Source organism: Corythoichthys intestinalis, chromosome 16 (genome assembly GCF_030265065.1).
Source record: "Corythoichthys intestinalis isolate RoL2023-P3 chromosome 16, ASM3026506v1, whole genome shotgun sequence".
Lineage (NCBI taxonomy): Eukaryota > Metazoa > Chordata > Actinopteri > Syngnathiformes > Syngnathidae > Corythoichthys > Corythoichthys intestinalis.
The window spans coordinates 26,329,868-26,357,003 of NC_080410.1; the positions used below are offsets into that span (position 1 = coordinate 26,329,868).

Sequence of the window (27,136 nt, forward strand, 5' to 3'; positions counted from 1 at the left end):
CAGTGCGGCTTATTTGTTGATTTATTTGGGTTAATAGGTAACACGTTATTTCACAGCGGTGTCATAACACTGTCATAAAACCGTCATAATTAATGAAATGACACAATCATGGGCCTCACTGAATGCTCATGTTGTGGAATAGAATAGAATAGAATAGAATAGAATAGAATAGAATAGAATAGAATAGAATAGAATAGAATAGAATAGAAAGTGTCATCCGGCAAATTATGTCACTAACTCCATTTATGTCCAGCTTGGATCTTTTACATCCATTCAAAAGTGAGATAATTTGCCAGATAACACTAAATGACATGTTATTAGCATTCATTAACACCCAGGACAGTGTCATGTCATAATTATGATTGTCTTATGACAGTCTTATGGCACCACTGTCAAATAAAGTGTTACCAAATACCATAACTAGCAAGTAATGAAACAACTGGAACAGAAACTGAAGAAATAATTAGCACATAACATTAATTGTGATTCTGTAGCGCTGCAGCGCATGCTAGGAGGCATGTTGTACAACAACAGTGTTGACAGCAAGAGCACTGATGAAGCTTCTCGAAGCAATGACGCTTTGCAGCCAATTAGCTTCATGGTGCTTTATTTGGTCTTATGGCAGTCGTATGATGCCGCTGTCAAATAAAGTGTTACCGGTTAATATCTTTTGCTGTAAATTTCCCATAATACAGTGAGGACAGCTGAGGCTTATAGTCCAGTGTGGCTTATCTATGAACAAATTCCGTTTTCGTGCCAAATTTGGTGGGTAGCGGCTTATAGTCAGGTGCGCCTTATAGTGAGAAAATTATGGTATTAGGATGAGGGTGCCAATACTGTTGTCAGGCCCATTTTGGAGTTACTATATGTGTAAAATGATAATGATTTTTTTTTCTCATTCTCTTTTGTGTGTGTGTTTTTTTTTTGCAAGCAAAATAAATGAAGCTATTACTACCAAAGCATTTGTAGTTGCAATAATTTTCTGGGAGAAATTGAGCATCATCTGACAGAATTGCAGGGGTTCCAATACTTTTGGCCAGCAGTGTATGCATGGTAAGGAAAAATTGAAGCTCGTACACTGTCATGTTAGACCGTGTCCACATATTTTATTGTGAGTACACTTTACAAGCCTGACAGTCCAAAATTGACTTTACATGTGCCGCTTGCATACATATTGTACAATTTTCCTTGTCAACCAGGGCGCTTTTTCCAAAGCATGCCACCCAACACGATTAGCAGCACACCCGCAGCCAATAGCATCACCAGCACCATCACAGGTTGTCTGCGCAGTTGAGGTGAACCCAAAGCGGCCTGTCGGGATTTGAGGTACTGCTCCACAGAATCGGCCAAGCTGTAGGATTTAGGGCAGAACCCCAGTTCTCTGCGGGCCTTGTCTATCTTGAAAGTGTGGCTTACTGCTATGTTCCTCACCTGTGCGAAGCAAACACAAACACGCACGTAAGTCGCGCACACCGTTGTATTAAGACTCTATTTTCGCTCAGTAGCAGCTGATGTTTTATTCACGGGGATCATCATCGATCGCGTGGCCGGCCAGCAGCTGTCTGACAGAATGAGCTCCAGGTGCGGCGGCGGTGCGGGCTCAGATTTAGTTTCGGGCTCATCACACATTCATGAGGATGACCTTTCCAGACGCCCGCTCACTTCGCTGGGACGACTGCGGAGCTTGTCGAAAGTCTAAAAGTGAGTTAACTCATGAGCAGTGTTTTCACTAACGCGTTACTAAGTAAAGCGCTACTGTAATCTGATTACTTTCTTTCAGTAACGAGTAATCTAACGCGTTCATTTTTCCAAACCAGGAATCTGATTAAAGTTAGTTTCCTTTGTGTCCGTGCGTTACTATTTTGTTAATGCCTCATAATGTGTGTAGAATGAAGAATATTGTAGTCATGTGCGAATAGCATTTGGAATAGAAAATGTAATAACGTTTCACACTGCGTGTTCGTTTCCATGCTAACCGTTCACAGTTACTTCCTGTTTTGGTCTCGAGTCACACAGTGTTTTGGGACTGAGAAATGCGTGTGCCACCTGTTGAGATGTGCGAGGGAATGTTGATCTGTGTGCGTCCATGAATGAACGTGAATATTTTTCCTACATTCTGGAAGGTTCCAGCGATAGGTTGGTGCTGCTACATGCGCGGCCGTTTCGTAGCTTTGCCATTGCAACGGCGGGTATCACCGGCGAGTATTGTTTACATCATATTCGTGTTGCACATTTATGGCGTGAAGAAACATGTTCCTTTAGCATCTTTGGGATGCGTTGTAAGAACGACTGAGTGTATAGTGCTTAGTTGCTGCCACGTTTTGTGGCCAAATTGATCGCGTGTTTGTACGTCGTACTTCCGGGTTATCTGCGCCCACCCCCATCTTTATGTTTATTGCACTGTGCATTTCATTTGTGTGTTGTTGATTATTGTGCAGTCAATTTGCATTGTTTTACATTGGCACTGATATGCTGTTAACCCCGACCTCTAAACCCTAACACGAAATTCAGAATTTTTGACACTAGGCTTAATCTTTGAGTTACTGGGATTTAGTTAGTCGGTGGAGTTGATTTTAACAAATTCCATGCAGTTTGTCAGTTATTTGTTAGTGTCAGGGCTCCGGAGTAGCCTAGTAAGCGGAGTCAATGCTGGTTGAAATCAACTCCATCGACTAATTAAACCTCCGCTAACTCGAAGATTAAGCCTTATGTGAAAAAATCTGATCTCTCCACGTAAATTCAATTATTGGAAATTGAATTAAATGCGATGATATCTTTCTGTTGTCATTCTTACGTTGAGACGGCAAAGTAAGAAAAATTGGTAAAAAGTAACCGATAAATTAGTTTTAAAGTAACTTAGTTACTTCGATAATAAAGTAATCAGTAAAATAACTAGATTTTTTTTAGGTGTAATCAGTAATTACAATAACTACTTTTTTAAGTAATCTGTGACAACACTGCTCATGAGTTTCATTTTCTGCATAGATGACATTAGATGTCCAATTAATTTGAACTGGGAGGGCTGTAAGCGATCATTCGGGTCGGAAGCGTTTCAGATAATGTGTTGGCATAGACGGATTTTGACTTTTTGGGAGGGGGGGGAAAACATGTTGATGACTCTGAAAGGCAGTGTCAGTAATAAAATGAACTTACAACATATATGGCAGAAAACACAGACAAGACTGAAGAAGCAGTTTCTGCTCTTGCACTTCTCTTTAAAAGAAACTGGTGTATTTTAAGCCAAAACAACTGTCGTGTTTGATAGAACAATATGTCTATATGCTGCCATAGCAGGTTCATGGCGCGTTAAGTCCCCTAACTATTTTTAATTTGTCCGTTTTTCCCTGAAACCCCCGTTTAGAAACGTTGCGCAACCGCTTTTGTTTCGACCCAGCAATAAAACAAAGGTAATTAATTATATTTATTATTTTAAATGTCTGTCATTTTTAGCCTGGAATCATTACTTGTTGTTTATTATTTCGTTTTGACAAAAAAACAAACAAAAAAAAACACTTTAAAAAATTATGCACTCGCATATTTCAACTTTTAAACAAATGATGTCACAATGAAAAAAATGGCGTCTGCCATACCTGCGTCTTGACACTCGGTTATACATGCTACATGGAATTTTTGGATCAAAACAAGGTCTGTACGCAATAATAAAGTCGTTAAAGTCGTTAAAGTCTTCGCGTCTGTAATTCTGCTCTTGCGTGCTCTCACGTCTAGATAGGGTTTTGCTGTTTATTTATTTATTTATTTATTTTTATTAAATGCCCTCCTGTTCAAAATTTTCTTCCCCCAGAAAATTGAGATTTTAAGCTTTCCAATGATGTATCACATAAGCATATCGGACAATTTTGAAATCTGGCCAAATTGGGGGTCTCAGAGCGGAACTTCAAGTTACTTGAGTGTTTTCCGCCATATATATATATACTGTATTTCTTGACACTGTTCGTGCTCAATACTCGGTTAAAGTTCAGTCCCATCTTGCCTCCTCATGTGTAATTTGGCTAAGCAAAGGAAAGGACCGTCTCCAACGTGCTGGTCACAAGAGCTATTCGGAAAAAATTCTTGACCCATTATGAAATATTTTGTTGGATTCTTGTTCATTTCATTCCTTTTTGTTGTTTGTTTTATTGCTTTACAACTTTTATATACAACACTTTAACACCGAGGTCTTTATTTTAAAGGGAAGTTCAGAATTTTTGACATTAGATTTAATCTTCGAGTTAGCAGAGGTTTAATTAGTCGGTGGAGTTGATTTCAACAAATTCAGTGCAGTTTATTTGCAAGTTATTTGTGTGTTTCAGTGCTCCGGAGTGGCTAAGCTAGCACGGGTCAGTGGTGACTGCTTAGTATGCAAATAAATAAACGATTTTAACAGATCGAAAATAGTCAAATAAATTGCATAAAGTGCAGATCATTGTTCCAAATACCCATGCGGCCAAAACAATGAGTTGCTTGATTACAAATGTTGCTGTTTATACTACAATTAATTGACATGCAATCGTAAGTCTAAATAATTTTATCCTGAAAACATAGCCAACACTATTGATTAAATGGGTTATCAGTAGGGCTGTCAAATTTATCACGTTAACGGGCGGCAATTAATTTTTTAAATTAATCACATTAATTTATTTAATGCAATTAACGCATGCGCGGCATGACCCACTCACGCATTGCCGCACACAACATATAAAGGCGCCGTTGTACTTTTATACATAGCTAAGAGGCAGCGTCAAGTCATTGGAGCCATGCTGATAATCGGCTAAAGCTTAAATATCTCTCCCACAACAACTAGATATATTGAGAGAAGCAACGTGGGGAAGAATGACAGGAGTTGATCTTTTCCTTAACACCCTGCATTTTACCCAACGCAGAATATATCAATTGCTGCCACCACACACAGTCATGGTTGCACCACTTCCCATCATGCATTTGGGCAGGACAGTTAAATCACTACAGTATCATTTACTGAAAGCTCAACAAATACACTAGATGGCAATATTTAGTAACAATATACAAACTCACATTTATCCTTTAAGAATTACAAGTCTTTCTATCCGTGGATCCCTCTCACAGAAAGAATGTCAATAATTTTATTGCCATCTTGTGGATTTATTGTTATAATAAACAAATACACTACTTATGTATTGTATGTTGAATGTATATATCCGTCTTGTCTTATCTTTCCATTCCAACAATAATTTACAGAAAAATATGGCATATTTTAGAGATGGTTTGAATTGCGATTCATCATTATTAATTAATTTTTAAGCTGTGATTAACTCGATTAAAATTTTTAATCGTTTGACAGCCCTAGTTATCAGTGATTCGCATGCGTGCATATGTTGTTTTTTTATTGGTTTGCTATGCAGACAACATTGACTCCCGTTAGCTTAGCCACTACGGAACCCTGAAACTAACATATAACTAACAAACTGCACGGAATTTGTTGACATCAACTCCACCGACTAATTTAACCCCAGCTAACTCACAGATGAATTCTTATGTCAAAATTTCTGAACTTCCCCTTTGAATTCGTTTATATGAAAGTCAATTACATGCAATGACATTTTTGGCCACTGGGGAGCACTACCCCACCCCCAATCTCCGCTTATGTGTGTTGGCTTTTGTTTTTCAGTGTGACGTGGGCAGAAAACGGACATCGGTTGTCGAAGTTTTCTGAGGCTACGATGCAAAACAGGCCTAGTCGTAAATCTGTTCATGATAATACTCCTCTTTACAATCTAACAAATAACATAGTTTAAAAAAGCAATTCCAGATGTGTTTGTGATGAAACCATAGCGTGGGAAAATAAAATTTGGTATTTGAAGATTTGGGATGTTTTCGCTTGCATTATACTTATTTCATGGCCACGTTTGAATATTTGTCCTTGCCATGTCATATCTCAGGGTTCCTATATGTTTCATCAAGTGAAATTTAAGACTTTTTAGAATATAAGTCTGGGGAAATTTTCACAGTCAACCTTGCAAAAAAGCATAATAACTAAATTATCAGAACGTTTCTCAGACAATGCAGCACAATTTAATATACAGTACATATAAGGAATTTAAGACCTGCTAGAGTAAATTAAATGCCTTTACAAGACACTACTATGTTTGGTATAATAAGACTTTTGAAGACCTTACCTGAACTCAGCAAATGGAGTGTTTTCAAGGTTATCAAATCAAGGTTTTACATCATTAAAAAAAAAAACAAAAAAACACTTCAGTTATCCGCAGTCAGTCGCAGCGACACATGCAGCGATCCAATGCCGGATTTATGTTGAAAAAGTATGAAAGCTGTACCACATACAAACAGGAAGTACTGTCTCAGGAGTGATTTGTTCGAGAATTCAAGGTAATTATTATATTTTTCACAAGAATTTTCAACGTAAAAAGCTCTGTTATAAGGCAGCCGCCACATTGTCCTACAGACAAGCATCATTCTTTGGCATATTTACATAAAATAAATGCTAACTGCACGTTTGGTTTTTTGTTGTTGTTGCTTTTAACCAACAACCGAGACTGTTTTACATTCATATCGATAAAGAATTCAGGGATTCTCTCCCCACTGTGTATACTATTATCTATTGAACAAGAAATTATTATATAACAAGATAATATTCAACATTTTATTGTCAATTTTGTGGCTGCGAAGCTCTTTGGGGCCTTTTTGATGATTTAGCACTATATAAATAAACTTCACTTGAATGTGGGCAGAGGCCCAATGGGAAAATCCCCCTCCTTAATCAAGTCTGTATTCATGGTAGCAGAGGAGACTTGAACAAGAATGTTACAGGTAATGTGAATCCTTCACCACCAGACACACTTTCAACCAAGCCGGTCACTTCATTATAGGTGTACCGATACAATCTCGTAGTGCTCCCTTTAATTACTGCAGCTCACTTACTTTGAATTCTGAATAGAAAAAAAAAGATAATTACTTCACTTCTGGTGAACAGGAGTGGCACCTCTATCACAGGTCTGAGAAATATGTGCAAATATTCCACCAGGATGGCTGAAAAGGAAGAAAAGTCACATGAAACCATATAAGAATTCATAATCGGTCCATAAGAAGCAATTTTCCACCTGCTGAATAGACGACAGAAACAGGCAGAATTATCACAGGTCTGCTGTAGCCTAATCTTTCAAACTGCAACAAAAACAACAAACCATGAATCATCAGCATGATTTGATTTAAAAAATGTCAACAGTCTGCTCATATTTTAAAGGACAAGTCTGAAAATTAGTCTATTGCTGTTATCGTCAACAGTTTGTCCTTCAGCTAAACATTTGGGGAAATGGATTTTCAATAACAAGTGTATTTTTAGCAAAAGGACACATATAAGAGTATTGCTGAACTGGTAGGGACAAGTTTCCCTAAATACTTCTTTCATATCACAGCAGTACCCCAAAAAATAATAATAAACAAAAAAATACATTAAAGGAACACCCGTCATCAGCTGTTTAAAAATACACTGATACCTCGACATACGATCGCTTCGACACATGATCTTTTCAACGTAAAATTTGACTCGCCATTTGTTTCTACATCTGACACACGCCGATTTATGACAGCGCCGCAGTTTCTCTGTTTTCTCGCAAGATGGACACAAGGCAGATTTTCTTCTGAGAGAAATCAACATTGGTTCCAAGAAGGTCCGTTCAGGTGGTGAAAAAAGGAAAAAGGTGACGCTTACAATTGAAATGGAGATGGAAATGATAGAAAAATATGAGCGTGGTGTGCGCATACGTGAACTGGCTCGACAATACGGCCGTAGAATTTCTACGATCTCGAAGGTCCTCCTCCGACCTCCGTTCGCCAGTCTTTATAAGTTAAGGTGACAATTATTATTGTGGTAAAATCGCCGGTGAAATCGCCAGCTTCGCATTTATTGCAGAACTTGTGCAACACAACACGCCGACTGTCTGCCACAATTGACGCCAGCAACAACAGGACATTAAAAGAAAGTAAAATCTCTACCGCATCTATCTTACTGTCACGTCAGCCACGCAGTGCGTTCAGGTACAGCACGCAAAACGCATCCCCCACATTAGAACCCGATTCCTTACATTATTACAGGAATTATTATTATCATTAAATTATTATTCTGATTTTTATTTATAATTTATTTGTTTTGCTATGTGCAATTGCCATTTGTAACGGTATCAACAGTATTTATCAAGGATTTAGTGTAGGTTTTCGGGCTGTGGAATGAAATAATGAAATAACGTACTGCACGAATGCTAATTTTAGATCGCAAGGCTACGTGACATCACCATAGTAAATGAAGGGGGACAATATAGAAGCGGGCTCGCATACAACCAATGCTAGTACTGCTTGTTTTCTGCCAGGAATCTTTCATAAAAAGAACATGCCGATTAAACACTGCTGCTATGGAACTTGTAGAAACAACTCTAGACATTACGACCGTCCACATATGAAGGGTGTTTTCTTCATACGTTTCCTGAAGCAAAAACTCAGAGGGAAAAAATGTGAACCATAGATTAACTTGTGCGGACGTCCGAAAGACCAGTTTAACGCCAGCAAGGTGAAGCCATTCACCTTCATATGCAGTAAACATTTTGTTGAGGGCCATGGTCCTACAGATAGACTATCCTGCCCCTAAGAGATAAGCCATTTTGATATTTTTACATATTTTTTTAGCTCGGTGTTTTGCCGTACTGCTTCTGTCTGACAATGAATGACCTGAGGGGGAGAATAAAATTGTATTTATATATCACAGCAGCCATGTAGGCCTATTTTTCTAAAATACAGATGTTTAAGTAAATTAGCCATGTTTGGCCTTGGTCTTTTGCAGTAAGCCTGTTCATGCCAACAGGTAGGCTCCAGGTAGGCTCTTTAACATGTTTACCTTTTCTGTTGTAAAGAAACAACGTTAGTACGGAGGAAGTGTAAATAAATTATAGAATTAAGATTTGTTATTAATGAAAAAATGAAAAGTGTTCGTTGCCTGTCACTGAGTAGCATTTGCGATCGCTACACAAAAATAGCAATATAAATTACCCCAGAGAACGGTCAGAGACGTAAGACAAACAGAGAATATAATATATATAATAAAGACCGGGCATGTGGTGCTAATGGATACATTTTTCCCGTCTTTTTCAGCCCTCGACACTCAAGCCCTCTCTTTAACTCAGTACTTCTCAAATAGTGGGGCGCGCCCCCCTGGGGGGGGCGCAGAGCGATGCCAGGGGGGGCGCATGTGACCTCGGGGAACATGCTTTTTTTTTTTTTTTTTTTTGCCGTACTGGAATAAAGTGTACTTGCACATCCACTCAGTGGGTGGCAGTGGCGCTCTCATTTTCAGAGTGCACGCAGTATTTTTGAACTAAGGAAGAGCACTCAGAACACACAGAAAACAGATATGAAGAGCAGTGCGCCGCCGCCGTTTTCGAAAGCCGTTTTCCGACCGGACTCACGCAGCGACCCACTGTCTTGTCCGGCCGGTTCTCACGTCGCCGCCCGAGAAGTGCCATTTTTGGCTTGGGATCGTCACGACGACCGCCCTCACCTACGGTTCTACCTCGGCAGCCGGGAATGCGCTTTTTTCGTGCCGTTTGCCTTTTAGCTTTGACTTTTAATACAGTGGGTAATGAGGAAAGACCACTGTTTACTGTTTCTAAAAATAATTATAGCGGACAGCCAGAAGCCAAAACAATTAAGACGCCACTTAAAGACATTAGACCCCAATCTCATTGATAAGCTTGATTGTTTTTCAGCGAAAACGGCCGAATATTTCCAACAATCGTCCTGTTTTATCAGTGTAATATCAGTAAACAAATTAGCATTGTTAGCATGCTCATTGCAAGATAACTCCACACCATTGCAAAGGAGGTACAAAAATAAAAACTGTCCTTCTGTCCAAGGACACTTTTTCTTTTTCTTTTATTCAGTATTGTTTTTCCGATCAAATTTTTTGGCATATTGTCCTCATGAGTGAATGTTTCTAATCAATTTTAATTTGTTATTATTTACTGATTTTATTACATTTTATTTTTCTTTATCAAATGGTCAAAAATGTAACTTGAGTGTATTTTTTAGTTTGGATGGGACTTTTTTTTTTCTAATTCAGGCAAATTGATGCGCGTCGTCTTCTCTGTTACAAACAAAACAATGTTAATAAAGTTCTACTTTAGTATAAGTTGATCTGTTACTTTTTTTCGTTATTAGGGAAAAAAAAGGACACAATGTTAGGCAGATGCGTATTTATAATAGTAATTTTATAGACAAATGGTACTATTTACAGTGGTGGCAGAGAGTTTGGGGGGGCGCGAAACATTTACGTCTTCCTTTGGGGGGCGTAACAGAAAATAATTGAGAAGCACTGCTTAACTGAACATTTGCATGTTCTTTCACGTAAATTTGGCACCAGCGACATCATTTTCGGACAGAATTGGTAGGTTTAGCTCAGTAAACATCTCGTTCGTACACTATTTACATGCATCCAGCATGAGGGACAAACACGAGTTTGACCCTCCTAGCAACAGTTGCTAACGTCATGAACATTAATGAGCAAAGGTGACGTGTTACGTCCGGTACGCTATCATAATGTATTCTTATGGGAAAATCCTGCTCGACATACGACCATTTCGATTGACAAACAAGGTCCTGAAACGAATTAACGTATGTAGAGGTACCACTGTAAAACGTCTTCTTCCAACTTACTATAGGTGTTAACCACTCAAAGAGGTTTACTGAAAGTCCATCGTTGATGAAATAGGCCTGTCCACTCTATTAAAAAACACATACACCATTGAAAACAGGATTTGGGAAATTTAAAAAAATAAAAATATTTGCTACGATATAGTACAGTACAATACATTAGATTACGCACTCGGGCTTCCGTGATTAATAAATTAATCAACAACTAATGGATCATCAAATTAATGGACTCAACTGTAAATATTCTTTGTTTTCTTTAGTGTTTGAAGAAAGCAGACTGATTATTATTGTAATTAATCAAAAACCTATTCGGAAACATCTGAATTTACTTTGGAAAACTATGATACATTTACATCGGTGCATAATATTCATAGTATAACTTTTCTCAACACTACTAATATAACAGTCGATCAGTCAACTAATCAGTAATTAGTTGACAAATAATCGATTGTGCCAACTCTAGTACAAACTTACAGCGATGTTGTTCTTGTGGCTGGTGAGAGCCTCTGCGGCAAGCGTGTGAGCCAGCACCAGGTTATCTACGTGGACCCAGTTCATCCGGGCTTGCCGATCTCCAAATCGGAAACTGAACAAACGACGCTCCACGTTCACCTAACCAATGACAAAACTACATTTAATTCGTGATCATTCATGATCGTGATTATTCGACTGCTGCTAGCACTAGCAGTTGAAATGCACAGGGTGTCTATCACTGTCAATGGCAGTGAATTATTTCAAAAACATAGTGAAGGAACACAAAACTACGCACACTATTCAGTTCAAATGAAATGCAATCAAGGGCTTAGGTTTGCATAGGGACGGTAGGGACATATCACTACCAACTTTTCAGGATGCTCAGATTGTCCCCACCAACTTTTAAACAACCTTATTTTCATTTTATAATGACTTAGGTTATATAGGTAATTTAGATTGTCTTCCATATGTTGTAATGATAGAATTGCGCCTACCATTATTAAGTTAATTATTTTCATTATGTTCAGACTTACATTTACGCCTTTTTACTTGCTGAATATGCCCCCCCCCCCCCCCCCACACACACACACACATACAGTACACAATCACAGCCCCAATCGAAATACAACATGTCAACAACATACCACCTCCTCTGCCCCCTTTGAAGAGGAGGGATATAAGAAGTTTTTGGTTTTTCGGTCAGCAGCAGTAGCCACTGTAAGTAATGTAAAAAGATGTCAATGTTGTGAAAGTGGGGAACAGGCCACAAATTTTGCTGCTCAAAGTCTGACCTGCATCAGTTAGCATAGCATTAAACTGTGTGAATTTGCTTACCTGCAAAACTCGAGTAGGAAGCTGCATAGAGGAGTTTTTTGAATGTGGGAAGGTCTGAACAGGTACGAATGGGTTTTGGGAGTGAGTTCCAAAGGGAGGCTGCAGCAGCGGAGAAGGCTCTGTCCCCCCTAGTTCGTTGTGTTCTTTGTTTGGGCGGTGCGAGGATGTTTCCATTAGAAGAGTGGAGGTGACGGGAAGGGGTGTGGGGACAGAGAAGGTCTGTGAGGTAGGGCGGGGCCAAGTTATTGAGAGCTTTGTAAGGGACAAGGATGATTTTGAACTGAATTCTGTATGAAATAGGAAGCCAGTGCAGTCTGTGGAGGACGGGGGTAATGTGGTTCCTATAGGGGGGCCGGGTGAGAAGGCGTGCAGCGGAGTTTTGGATATATTGTAGTTTATTGAGGAGTTTGGATGGAGAACCGAAGAGAATGCTGTTGCAGTAGTCAAGTCTGGAGGTTATGAAGGCATGAATGAGGGTTTCAGCAGTAGAGAAGGTAAGGGAGGGGCGAAGACGGGCTATGTTCTTGAGGTGGAAGAAGGCAGTTCTGGTGATATGGTTGACGTGGTGGTCGAATCTTAGTTTATTGTCAAAAATGATACTAAGGTTGCGGGAATGTGTTGAGAGAGGCAGGGTGCAGTTGTTGATGGTGAGGGAAAAATGACTGTCTATGATGTGGGCTGCAGGGTCGAAGATGATTATGTCTGATTTGTTACTGTTGAGTTGAAGATAGTTTTCTTGCATCCAGGAATTAATTTCACTGAGGCAGTTTTGAAGTGTGGATTGGGTGCTGTGCGAGATTTGTTGTGTGGTTATGTAAATTTGGATGTCATCAGCGTGGCAGTGAAATTGGAGTCCATGTTTGCGGATGATCTGACCAAGGGGGAGGATTGTAGAGAATGAAGAGGAGGGGACCTAGAAATGAACCTTGGGGGACACCTTGTGGTAGGGGAACAGGAGGGGATTTGCAATGGCTGATGGCGATGAATTGTTGTCGGTCAGTGAGGTAGGAGCGAAACCAGGAAAGTGCGGTACCAGTGATGTGTAAAGATTCTAATCTGGAGAGCAGGATGGTGTGGTTGATTGTATCAAAGGCAGCAGTGAGGTCCAGGAGGATGAGGATGGTGAGTTGTCCGGAATCCAAGGAGAGAAGAATATCATTGGTTATTTTGAGAAGGGCTGTTTCGGTGCTGTGCTGTGATCGGAAGCCAGACTGAAAAAGTTCAAACAAGTTATTATTGGTGAGGGGGGTTCTGAGTTGGGTGGCGACAGCCCTTTCCAGTATTTTTGACAGAAAAGGGAGATTGGAGATGGGGCGGTAATTGCTTGGTATATTGGGGTCTAGGCCAGATTTCTTTAAGATGGGAGTGATGGCAACCATTTTGAGAGTTTGGGGGACAGAGCCAGAGCGGAGGGAGGTGTTAATGATGTCAGTGATAAGTGAGGAGATTACGGGGAGACAGTCTTTTATTAGAATAGAGGGAATGGGATCTAGGGTGCAGGTGGCAGTTTTCATTCCAGACATTATGGTGGCAAGTTGAGTGGCTGATATTGGAGAAAGTTGAGTGAGTTTCTTGATCGGAGTGAGCATAAAGGCAGATGGAAGGAAGGATGGAGGGGTAAGTAAAGCAATGGGACAGATCCTGGAGGTATTTAGGTTACTGTAGATGTTGTCTATTTTTGTTTGGAAAAATGAAAGAAATAATTGACACTTTTCTGGAGTGAATGAAGCAGACGAGTAGTCATGGGGTTTGAGCAAGGAGTTTATGGTGGAAAAAAGAGCCTTGGAATTGCTGGAGACGGAGCGGATAATGTTGGCATAGTGGGTGGTCCGGGCGGTGTTGATTGCTTCTTTATATTGCTGTAGATGGTCCTTATATGCTATTAGATGAACTGTTAGGCTGGTTTTCTTACAGAGTCTTTCAAGTTGTCTATTCCGGGTTTTCTACTATTAACAATTAAAATATGAGAAATGTAGTGAACTGAGGTTTACCCATTTCTCCCCAATTTTCATTTATATTTTATTTACGTGGTCTTAGAGGAGCCAAAGCAGCTTTCTTTTTTTTTTTTTTTTTTTTTTTTTTTTATTAGTTTGTCTGTGCTTGTGGAAAAAAGCAATAGTGCTTTACCTGAAGGAAGGCTCCAATTTGTTGTTGTTGTTGTTATTCCCTGACTAAGAATTTTTTTCAGATTAGAGATCAATTTATTTATTTAGATGGACAGTGTTGAGTGGTCTTAAGAATGTTTATTTTTGCAATCCTGAATAGTTAAGAGATTATATACAAGTTTGTATTTATTGTGTATATTAATATACCTTAGGTTATGTTCAAATATTGAAATTTAAATTTGCTAACAAAATCCAGACATTTATTCTGGAAGTTTTCAAAATGTTTCTTTAGTAGTTTTTGAAAACAAAGGTTTGAATCGAACGGTGTATCACCTTAACCAATATCCACATGAAAGTAAGTCAATACAGATTTATTTTGGATTGATGATTTAGCCTATCCACCACTTAAATTCATATTCATGAGAAATGTAGCCCTGACCCCCGATGCCCAATCTGTTTGGTCTTATTAATGTACCGTCCCCAGCAAAAAGTGTACGTGCAGGTTATGCTGTTACAGTGGGGCAAATAAGTATTTAGTCAACCACCAATTGTGCAAGTTCTCCTACTTGAAAAGATTAGAGAGGCCTGTAATTGTCAAAATGGGTAATCCTCAACTATGAGAGACAGAATGTGGAAAAAAAACATATAATCACATTGTTTGATTTTTAAAGAATTTATTTCCAAATTAGAGTGAAAAATAAATGTTTGGTCACCTACAAACAAGCAAGATTTCTGGCTGTCAAAGAGGTCTAACTTTAACGAGGTCTATCGAGGCCCCACTCGTTACCTGTATTAATGGGACCTGTTTTAACAAATTATCGGTATAAAAGACACCTGTCTACAACCTCAGTCAGTCACACTCCAAACTCCACTACGGCCAAGACCAAAGAGCTGTCGAAGGACACCAGAGACAAAATTGTAGACCTGCACCAAGGTGAGAAGACTGAATCTGCAATAGGTAAAACGCTTGCTGTAAAGAAATCAACTGTGGGAGCAATTATTAGAAAATGGAAGACATATAAGACCACTGATAATCTCCCTCGATCTGGGGCTCCATGCAAGATCTTACCCCGTGGCGTCAAAATGATAACAAGAACGGTGAGCAAAAATTCCAGAACCCCACGAGGGGACCTAATGAATGACCTACAGAGAGCTGGGACCACATTAACAAAGGCTACTATCAGTAACACAATCCGCCGCCAGGGACTCAAATCCTGCACTGCTGGACGTGTCCCCCTACTGAAGAAAGTACACGTCCAGGCCCGTCTGTGGTTCGCTACAGATCATTTGGATGATCCAGAAGAAGACTGGGAGAATGTGTTTTGGTCAGATGAAACCAAAATATAACTTTTTGGTAGAAACACAGGTTCTCATGGAGAAAGAATGGAGGAGAAAGAATACTGAATTGCATCCGAAGAACACCATACCCACTTTGAAGCATGGGGGTGTAAACATCATGCTTTGGGGCTGTTTTTCTGCAAAAGGACCAGGACAACTGATCTGTGTAAAGGAAAGAATCAGTGGGGCCATGCATCGAGAGATTTTGAGTAAAAATCTCCTTCCATCAGCAAGGGCATTGAAGATGAGACGTGGCTGGGTCTTTCAGCATGACATTGATCCCAAACAAACAGCCATTGCAACAAAGGAGTGGCTTCGTAAGAAGCATTTCAAGGTCCTCGAGTGGCCTAGCCAGTCTCCAGATCTCAACCCCATTGAAAATCTTTGGAGGGAGTTGAAAGTCCGTGTTGCCCAACGACAGCCCCAAAACATCACTGCTCTAGAGGAGATCTGCGTGGAGGAATGGGCCAAAATACTAGCAACAGTGTGAGAAAAGCTTGTGAAGAGTTACAGAAAATGTTTCGCCTCCATTATTGCCAACAAAGGGTACATAACAAAGTATTGAGATGAACTTTGGTATTGATATACTTATATTATTGATATACTTATTTTCCACCATGATTTGCAGATAAATTCTTTAAAAATCAAACAATGTGATTTTCTGTTTTCTTTTTCCACATTCTGTCTCTCATGGTTGAGGTTTACCCATGTTGACAATTACAGGCCTCTAATATTTTCAAGTGGGAAAACTTGCACAATTAGTGGTTGACTAAATACTTATTTGGCCCACTGTATATCGTCCCTACTAATTTTGAGATCAAACCTACGCCCTTGAATGCAATGATTGTTAGATGTGTTCAAAAGTTTCTTAGGCTTGGCTGACAATAAAGGCTGACTACATTCCGTCTGCTCTTCAGAGGAAACACTGGAAGAAAGGCGAAGTGTAACTGGAGAGTGGCATTAATAATGTATAAGTCGACTGGCGGTAACACATTCCGCTAGGACGTGTTGTGTATTAAATATGCGTTTGTGAGTGTGTTGCTCACCATCACTCTGTGTAGGTGTCGGCGCTCTTCAGGGCCGTAGATGCCGCAAGGCCGTAAGACACAAGTTTTCAGTAACTCCCCACCTACACAGTGCACAAACACAGAAGTGAGGATTTTCATCCATTAAGTATTTATTCATTCACTTTGTCCACGTTTTATAATATTGTATGTCTTCTTCTAAAATGGATTTTTATGTATAACACCACATAATGAAAGACATGAATTTTGAAGCGGATATCAACGAAGGTGTCAAGTGTGTCTAATCTAATAGAACTGTTTAAAGGTCAGCCAGGTGCAGGCGAGAGAATGGAAATGTAGCAATGTGTTATTCAGTAGATCTTTCCGTGAGGATGAAGTTGCCGTTGTTTCTTTGTATAGTTAGGTCTTTGTATTTTGGGGCTGACAGCACAAATAGGGGGAAATGAGAAAGAAAAATATTTAATTCAATATTTATTATTTTGTTCTGTATAAAGTAAAATAAACAATTTTTAACCCTATGATGTCTGACCCCAGAAATAATGAATAGAAAATCCTTAAACATAAATAAATACCTTAATTTCCTGACTATAAACCGCTACTTTTTTTCATCATTTTGAATCCTGCGGCTTATAGTCCAGTGCGGCTTATTTGTTGATTTCTTTGGATTAATAGGTAACACTTTATTTGACAGCCATGTCATAAGACTGTCGTGAGACCGTCAAAATTTTGACATGACACTATCATGGGCATCACTGAATGCTTATTAAGTGTCATCCGGCAAATTATGTCACTAACTTGATTTATGTCCAGCTTGGATCTTTCACATTCAAAGTGTGATAATTTGCCAGATAACACTAAATGACATCTGTTATAAGCATTCATTAATGTTCATGACAGTGTCATGTCATAATTATGATTGTCTAATGACAGAGTTATGGTGCCATGGTCAGATAAAGTGTTATCAAATACAGTGGGGCAAATAAGTATTTAGTCAACCACCAATTGTGCAAGTTCTCCTACTTGAAAAGATTAGAGAGGCCTGTAATTGTCAACATGTGTAAACCTCAACCATGAGAGACAGAATGTGGACAAAAAAAACAGAAAATCACATTGTTTGATTTTTAAAGAATTTATTTCCAAATTAGAGTGGAAAATAAGTATTTGTTCACCCAAAAACAAGCAAGATTTCTGCCTGTCAAAGAGGTCTAACTTCTTCTAAAGAGGTCTAACGAGGCTCCTGTATTAATGGCACCTGTTTTAACTCATTATCGGTATAGAAGACACCTGTCCACAATCTCAGTCAGTCAAACTCCAAACTCCACTATGGCCAAAACCAAAGAGCTGTCGAAGGACACCAGAGACAAAATTGTAGACCTGCACCAGGCTGGGAAGACTGAATCTGCAATAGGTAAAACGCTTGGTGTAACGAAATCAACTGTGGGAGCAATTATTAGAAAATGGAAGACATACAAGACCACTGATGATCTCCCTCGATCTGGGGCTCCACGCAAGATCTCACCCCGTGGCGTCAAAATGATAACAAGAACAGTGAGCAAAAATCCCACAACCACACGGGGGGACCTAGTGAATGACCTACAGAGAGCTGGGACCACAGTAACAAAGGCTACTATCAGTATCACAATGCGCCGGCAGGGACTCAAATCCTGCACTACCAGACGTATCCCCCTGCTGAAGAAAGTACACGTCCAGGCCCGTCTGGGGTTCACTAGAGAGCATTTGGATGATCCAGAAGAGGACTGGGAGAATGTGTTACGGTCAGATGAAACCAAAATACAACTTTTTGGTAGAAACACAGGCCTCGTGTTTGTAGGAGAAAGAATACTGAATTGCATCCGAAGACTACCATACCCACTGTGAAGCATGGGGGTGGAAACATCATGCTTTGGGGCTGTTTTTCTGCAAAGGGACCAGGACGACTGATCTGTGTAAAGGAAAGAATGAATGGGTCCATGTATCGAGAGATTTTGAGTGAAAATCTCCTTCCATCAGCAATTGCATTGAAGATGAGACGCGGCTGGGTCTTTCAGCATGACAATGCTCCCAAACACACAGCCAGGGCAACAAAGGAGTGGCTTCGTAAGAAGCATTTCAAGGTCCTGGAGTGGCCTAGCCAGTCTCCAGATCTCAACCCTCTCGAAAATCTGTGGACGGAGTTGAAAGGCAAGGCAAGGCAAATTTATTTATATAGCACAATTCAACACAAGGCAATTCAAAGTGCTTTACATCACATGAAGACCATAAAAATCACATTTAAATCAACACAACGTAAAAACCAAGACAAATGATCGCATTTAATCACAGAATAAAAATAAATAAATAAAAATAAAACAAAAATAAAAATAAAGCAAAAACTACTACTAATAATAATCATTGAAATCAGTAATGGAGATAAGCACAAGAGGAATAGAAGGCAGGTAGGTTGAAATATATAGACAGTTATGGATATGCAGTGCCAAACAAAAGCGTTTTTAGCCCTGATTTAAAGGAGCTAACAGTTTGAGCATACTTCAGACGTTCGGGTAACTTGTTCCAGAGGTGAGGAGCATAATAACTAAATGCTGCCTCACCCTGCTTGGTTCTTGTTCTTGGAACATGCAGAAGACCCGTTCCAGACGACCTTAGGGGTCTAGATGTCTCATAGGAATCTAACAAGTCAAGCATGTATTTTGGTCCAAGGCCATTAAGTGTTTTGTAGACGAGCAGTAGTATTTTATAATCTATCCTTTGACTCACTGGAAGCCAGTGTAGCGATTTCAAAACCGGTGTAATGTGGTCCAGCTTCCTTGTATTTGTGTGGACTCTGGCTGCAGCATTCTGTACTAGCTGCAGCTTCCTGACTGATTTTTTATCAAGACCTGTAAATATACCGTTGCAGTAGTCCAATCTGCTGAAAATGAATGCATGCATAAGTTTTTCCATGTATAAACAGCCATGTTGCCCAACAACAGCCTCAAAACATCACTGCTCTAGAGTAGATCTGCATGGAGGAATGGGCCAAAATACCAGCAATAGTGTGTGAAAAGCTTGTGAAGAGTTACAGAAAACGTTTGGCCTCCGTTATTGCCAACAAAGGGTACATAACAAAGTATTGAGATGAACTTTTGGTATTGACCAAATACTTATATTCCACCATGATTTGCAAATAAATTCTTTAAAAATCAAACAATGTGATTTTCGGGGGGGGGGGTTCAAATTCTGTCTCTCATGGTTGAGGTTTACCCATGTTGACAATTACAGGCCTAATATTTTCAAGTGGGAGGACTTGCACAATTAGTGGTTGACTAAATACTTATTTGCCCCACTGTATGTAACTATTCATAATCTTAGAATCTTAGCTTCGTGTTCAACTAAAGAATCCCACATTTAACGCAGACTATATCCATTTGTAAAATCAATAGACAAATCACCATGATTTCAGATTCAATTTATACATTTTATGGCTTTTTTGTGTGGTGATTTTTCTTCTGGCTAAGTATAGAAAACACTAGACAAGACTACTTAACATGCTTTACATGGTATTCTCAGGTCAACACATTGGAGAGAAAAAAAATTAACTCCCTCGGGCTGCTGCGCGACCTTTAACCCTGCGTCTATAATGAGAAAGCTCTAAGCTTAATTGAATATATAAGGAGGCGGCTGATGATATGGTGTCGGGTCACAAAGCGGGCAAGAAGGGAAGCCTCACACCTGTTCATGTCAAAGTAGTGTAACATAAGAGGCTTTGCCTTTATTAAAATACTGATATGAGATTAGAATTAGAAATTAGAATTAGGTTTTACAGCATACCTTTGAGGTGGCATCCGTTGGCAGAGAGGATCATCTGCTCAGCAATAGCTTTGGTTCTGGAGTAATGATCAATATGCTGAAATGAACAACAATGGACTAGTAAGAACACACTTTGATTCCATTAACACTGAGGCCTTACCGACCATATCGGGGGCCACGCAGGGGACTGAATCCTCATTTCCATCCTCAATGGGCTCCCCTGTGAATACTGCGTTGGTGGTGCTGGTGTACACAAGCCGGGTGATGCTCCTTTCTTTGCACACTAAAACCAATTTAATGTCGTCAAACTGTAAATCACCATCGGTGTGTTACTTTTAACACGTTCTCACCCTTTATAACGTTATTGGTCCCGTCAACATTGACTGACTCCACTTGTTCTTTTCTTAACTGTCAACAAACATGACAGAAAATGTCACTCTATGAACTATATAATCGTCAAAAAACATTTTTAACGGGGAGAACACTGTAAATGTTATGAGATTTCTGTAGTCCTTGATGAAAGCATGCTATTTTTGCTTTTGAAAATAACAATAGTAATCAATAGTATTCATAATTCAGCATAGTGCATTGATTCCAAAGCACTTTAAAATTAAAATGTTAAACAGAACCTCGGACTTAAAGAATTGCAGGCTCTAATAAGCCACAATTATTCTCTTTTCCTACAATGTGTTATTAGAAACACATAAAATATTAATTACCATTGATTAAAAATCTGTAATGTTAAGTACATGTTTTGACCTACAGGGGGCGCCATGTTTTCAGCGCGCAATAAACGCTCGGGGTGATGAAGTAGATTGTCACTGTCACTCGATTAATACTACCGGGTCACTGCAATTCCTTCTGCGCGTCCAACACATGCGCTCATCAGTTAAAAGCGGCAAGTACTCACTATTTGTGTTTTTATTGAGTCTTTATTATCTTTTCATTGCCTCAAAATATGTTTGCATGTGTTTCCTTCTCATACTTTTAAGCACCGAGTTTTCTTGTGATAGCTTTAAAGAAGACTGTTGATCTGTTGACCACATTAATCACGTAGCATATTTACACCACCTTTATTTGATATTACTATGTATAAGTATTTTCTAAAGGCATCTTTCGCATGTTCTGTCTGTATGTATCCAAACAAAACAAGCTGAAAGCGCACGATAGTACTTTGGGTGTCAAATTTGCCTCTTTTAGGATGTATAGCCAGTGTAGCACACAGTTTTTTATACTCTTGTCTTGTCTCACCCCGTCTTTCCTGTTCATTTTGCGTTTGCTGCTCGTTTTGTGAAATATTGAAAGTGCTGTCATGCTCATTAATGTTCCTCTCGGGTTCAGATTGAAAGGGTTGAACAGATGACATGTTTATGTCGCTAAATTCATACTCTGGAAGCCTGGCAGGGTAACCATGTGAAGTTACCACCCTGCGAAGTGTTGAAATTCGCCTCCCCAGTCAAGCCGCACGGAAACAGCGACAGCCAAAACAAGTGCCGTTCGGCCGATGCTGCCTCGCGTGCGCCAACCGGGAAGGCGGAACTTCGCGCGTTCTCTTCTTATTTTAACCCTTTGTACTGACTCCATGTTTGAAAAGTTTGAAGAAGACTCACCGAAAACAGGTTGACAATTTATTCGTCGACAATGGTCAAAAACAAGGCAAAAACAGACGCTGGAGGAAACCATGCTGAATCCAAAGCAAGGCTACATAGCAAATGTTTCCGAGCAGCAAAAATCTGTCTTATCTCAGTGTCCAGTGTTTTTTAAGTCCGTGGGCCGGCCGAAGGTGTGTCCGGGCGTTGCTTTGGGATCATCCCTCTCTGGCCGGTTTCGGGCTGTTTAGGTACGTGCGTGGATGGGATGTGGTTGCCACAGTGACCGACGCTGGTCTTGACGTCACAAGCGCCCGCTATCAACTTTGTTATCCGGGCTGGCTCTACTTGTTTTAGGACAAAGAGCGCTTTGTCCTTGCAGAACTGATTTGCAAGTTTTGGTGCGTCAATCTTGCTCGTGACGCATATGCTGGGCTTCTATGATAAGATGTTGTGTGTATCTATGCTGCTTTTCATTAAACTATGGTGTGCTATTTATTTTTTATTCAGTGCAGTCCTACAGTAAGTATGAGAAATGATACTATTCCCTGGTTAATTATATTACGTGTGTTCGAGTAATGCAAACAGTTAGACAGTGCCTACGAGAAATGGTACCATTTTTCCTTTTCCCCCTCAGGAGCCCCGATAAGGTGATTAACTTTACTGTGTCAAGGGCACTGAGTGAAGCCTGCCTAAACTATAGTTAGATGAATGTGTTAGACTAATGCAAACAATAATATGGTGTGTGCGAGAACGGTACCTTTTCCCTTCAGACGTCATCAACAATGGCGACCTACTAGTCAAACTAATTTTACAAATTGTTTAGAAACGATAAAATCAAGAGGGGTTTCAATATCAAATTATTTTAACTCACAATAATCTTTTAAGAACTACAAGTCTTTCTATCCGTGGATCCCTTTAAACCCAGAACAATATAACAATAAATACTGTTATTTATATACTGTATGAGCTGGTTAGTCAACTCATCTTAAAATTATCACTGATTAATCAACTATCAAAATAATCGTTTGTTGTCGCTCTACTACAAACATCTGCTTGTTGTAAAGAGATTTGAGGATCTCAGTCAACTTGAAAGCGTCAGCCATGAAGATAACGACGACACCGATGTCACATTTACCTGTTCTGGCCCTGACATGCCATAAGATGCTGCGTGAAACACGCAGTCAACACCGTTGCAAATGTCAAAAAGGGACGAATAATCCCGGATGTCGCTCTATGAGAACAAAAGAGTAATTTTTTAGAAAGTAAAAAACACAGAGCTCTTGAGTTATTATTGGTACCTGAAAGAAGAGCGCCCCATCAGGGATGTCCCACGAAGGTTTGTTCATATCCAGGAGGATTACAGCCATCCCCTGGGCGGCCAGCGCCCTCCCAAGCCTGAAGCCAAAGTATCCCCCGCCTCCGGTCACCAGCACCTTCCCATCAGAGGAGCCCCTTCGGTCCACTTGGCAGGCCCCACCACAGCGAGATGCCGCGGCTCCATTGGGCCGGTGCCGCAAGGCCGGGGGCGTGCGGTCCAACCGAGATGAGCGGGAGCAAGGGGAAAGGTTGCGCAGGGTCTGTCCTCCCGCCTGAAGGCGGCAAAGGGATACGCTGTTGCTTGGAAGCTGCTTCACCTGGCAGAGGGAGGTCCCGCTCTCGCTCATGTTGGGACTGTACAGCTCCATCAACACCCTGGATAAGTAAGCGATAGGATGGAAATCAGGCCTTACACTGATTTTCCCTTTTAAATTGTCCCTTCTAAAAAAATTAAGATATCCCTTTACTGATCATTATAGTTTGTTTTTTATGTTCAAGCACTTTTAAAATGGAGCAGTGAATAAAAACACAATTGCAAAATTACAGTGGTATGAAAAAGTATCTGAACCTTTTGGAATTTCTGACATTTCTGCATAAAATCATCATCAAATGTGATGTGATCTTTATCAAAAATCACACAGATGTTAAAACAGTGTCTGTGTTAGGTTTTGTATTGGTTCCCTCCTAGTGTGTTCCTGTGATTGCCCATTGATTTCACCAGTTGTTACCGCTCCTAGTGTATCCGCCAACCTGCATCCTTCTGTGTCACCCATCTGTTCCTCGTTGTCTCGTTACCCCTTGTCTCTGTGTGTTTCTTTTCACTCCTTGTTGCATCATTGTCAGTTGCCACATTTACATGGAGCCAAATATTCCAATTACAATCGGTTTAGATGTTCAAACCGAATAAATGTGTTCCATATAAACACCTCATTCGGAATGAACAGGCCCAAACCGAATGGAATTTCATTCCGATTCACAGGGGTGGAATATTCCTTTTCCCAAACCGATTAGAAGTAAAATTATATCATGTAAACAGGGAAGCGGAATGGTGTCTGGTTGCGTTCTTTCTGCACATGCTCCGTACTGACGTGGTGACGTCACTTGGTGACGTAAGTAACGTCACTTGCAACATGGCTTCCAAGCACAGCGCACCTAATTGGAGTCCGGCGGAAAGATTGTATTTAATTCAAACTTTAAAAGAATTGAATATAATTGCTCGCTTAGACGGGCGTAAAACGAGGAACCGTGAACTATTTAAAAAAGTTCACGAGAGGTTACACGAAGCCGGAATAGACCGGAGCGTTGACCAGATTAGAAACCGGCTGACAACCGGCTACTACAAGGCAAAAGAGCAAAACAGCAGAAGCGGATACGACCCCACAAACACAACAAGTGGGTTAAAGTTAAAACAGCAGCACTCTGACGATCGATCTCCATGTTTTGCAACGTGTTGCTTTGTTTTGATTAATCTGCGCATGTCAGACGGCAGTTGTCAAACGTCCTTTCGGAATATAGGCAGACACATGTAAACGCTGGATCGGAATAGATGAAGTGACATGTAAACAGCTGATCTGAAATTTCCATTCGGAATGATTTGAATCGGTATGAATAAAAGTCAGCATGTAAACGTGGCTACTGTCAATTTGCATGTTCACGTCAGTTTCTATTCTTGCCCATTCCTCCGCCGTAGCCCTCGTGTTCCTCAGCCTTAGTAAGTTTTTTGATACCAGTCTTTTGTTAGTACCCTGACTTTTGTTTAAGAGATGTTGGATTCCCCAGTCATTTTGTTTGTACTTTGTTTTTTGGGTTTTTTTTGTTAGCTTTAATTAAATACCTTTTACGCGTTCTATATGCCTCGCTTCACTTTTCCTGCGTTTGGGTCCATACCTGCTGCCTGCCCGCAAATCCTGACAGTCTGCTTTAATTAAAACCACCCAAACATTGAAAGGTTTTCATATTTTAATGAGGATAGTATACAAACAATGACAGAAGGGGGGGGGGGGGGGGGGAATAAGTAAGTGAACCCTCTGCCAATTGAATCCAATTTTTGCCAAACACTTTAAGTCAGGTGTGTGCCCAATCACTGATGAGTGGTTTAAAGCTGTCCTGCCCACTTAAAACACACACCTAGTAATAATTGTCTTGATGAGAAGCATTGTCTGATGTGCATCATGCATTGGTCAAAAAAGCTGTCTGAAAACCTGCGATCAAGGATTGTTGATTTGTATAAAACAGCAAAATATTAAATGTGTTATGGTTCACATATTTATTTTTCCCCGTCTGTCATTGTTTGCATACTATCCTCATTAAAACACGAAAATGTATAAATGTTTGGTTGGCTTTAATTAAAGCAGACACTGTTTTTAAATCTGTGTGATTTTGACAAATATCAGATCACATTTGATGGTGATTTTATGCTGAAATCTGAAAAATTCCAAAAGGTTCAGATACTTTTTCATACCACTAAAATTGTGACATTAAAACCACTGACTAGAAACAAACCATCACATAGAGTAAAAGGTGTTTTTTTTTTTGCATTAATATTAGCTCGATATACAGTAATATGTGTTATCCAATGTTTATTATTCATGTAAAATGTGGTATATTTTATATATTTACAAAATTTCTATCATTACCAATAACAATTTATGTGCAGAGAAGAAATTATCTTCTTCTATGTAATTTGGGCTACTTTGTTATGTGGTTAGCAGAAGTTATAATATTACAAATAATCAAAATTAAATAGTTGAATGTTACCACTACAAACTAAAATGAAAATTGTGATAATCCATCAATGTAGTACACAAAATCCACTCGACTACAATTAAAATGCACATACTGTACATGAGAAGAAAATAAATCATTCTTACTAATACATTCACCTATAATTCCACAAATCAACAGAAAATGTCAGTATAATAGCTTAATAAAACAAGCTCACTCACTAAATATTATATTTTGAATGAACGTACCTCTTCGTTATTGCAGTGGTCCAGTTGCATCCATTCTACAGTACATCCATGTGACCTCAAAACCAGCCACAGCGTCTTGTGCTGCCCGTCACCTGTCAAGCACACACCTCCACCTGCGCCCTCTGCTACCGTAATGCATGACAGCTGAGGGCACCTTCTTTCCGAGTATCATTTTTGTGGGTTCAATATCCTTTGCTCTGTCACAGTTTGGTAGCGAAACGTCATCTTTCAGTACCATTGACGCTAATCGACGTCTTATCCATTTGAACTGGGAAGTTTAGCAGCGGCCATTTACAGGACTATGAATATTATGTTACTGTTTCCAAAGCAAAAGCAGAGGTTTGCACATATCTAGTTATGATTGATGAGAAAGATAATCATCTGCTTTCAGTGAAGACTACAGAAATCTGATTCTGATGGTTTTTTTTAACTAATGAAAAAAAAAAATGGGAAAAAATAGAATAAATAAAAATAGAGGGTTAACCTTTTTTCTCTCTCTCTTTTTTTTTTTTTTTTTTTTTTTTACAAAGTGAATATTTTATAATGGATAAAACAGGACCTGGCATTTTCATAATACATGGACATCATGGATACAATTGGCCGTAATGAGTTTCCTCAACAGTGTGTCCCTTACAGATAGGGTAAGAAGCTCGGTCATTCGGGAGGGATTCTGTGTCAAGCTACTGCTCCTTAGCGTCGAGAGGAGCCAGCTGAGGTGGCTCAGGCATCTGGGTCGGATGGCTCCTGGATGCCCTCCTGGAGAGGTGTTCAGGGCAGGTCCCACCGGCGGGAGGCACGAGGACGACCCACAACACGCTGGAGAGACTATGTCTCTATAAAGTGCCTATGAAAGCATTAAAAAAATCTTAAATAACATTATTACGTGAAATACAATCATATTTTGTGACCATTCGACGATGACGTCGGCAGTGTTGTTAATCTTACTGAAAAAAAGTAATTAATTATAGTTACAAATTACTTCTCCCAAAAAGTAATTGCGT

General features: G+C 39.7%; 1 protein-coding gene across 1 annotated transcript; it reads right to left on the bottom strand.

The window, feature by feature from the left end:
• Positions 1-1,135: 1,135 nt before the first annotated feature.
• On the bottom strand, positions 1,136-26,249 carry sdr42e2 (short chain dehydrogenase/reductase family 42E, member 2). The gene is made up of 12 exons (XM_057817346.1): positions 26,136-26,249; positions 23,145-23,538; positions 22,982-23,077; positions 20,605-20,662; positions 20,419-20,537; positions 20,276-20,351; positions 16,490-16,572; positions 11,167-11,304; positions 10,696-10,761; positions 7,095-7,158; positions 6,950-7,023; positions 1,136-1,431 (listed from the first exon to the last, which is right to left on the bottom strand). The coding sequence occupies exons 2-12, from the start codon at positions 23,529-23,531 to the stop codon at positions 1,192-1,194; spliced, it is 1,401 nt and encodes a 466-aa protein (XP_057673329.1). The 5' UTR covers positions 23,532-23,538; positions 26,136-26,249; the 3' UTR covers positions 1,136-1,191.
• Positions 26,250-27,136: the final 887 nt, after the last annotated feature.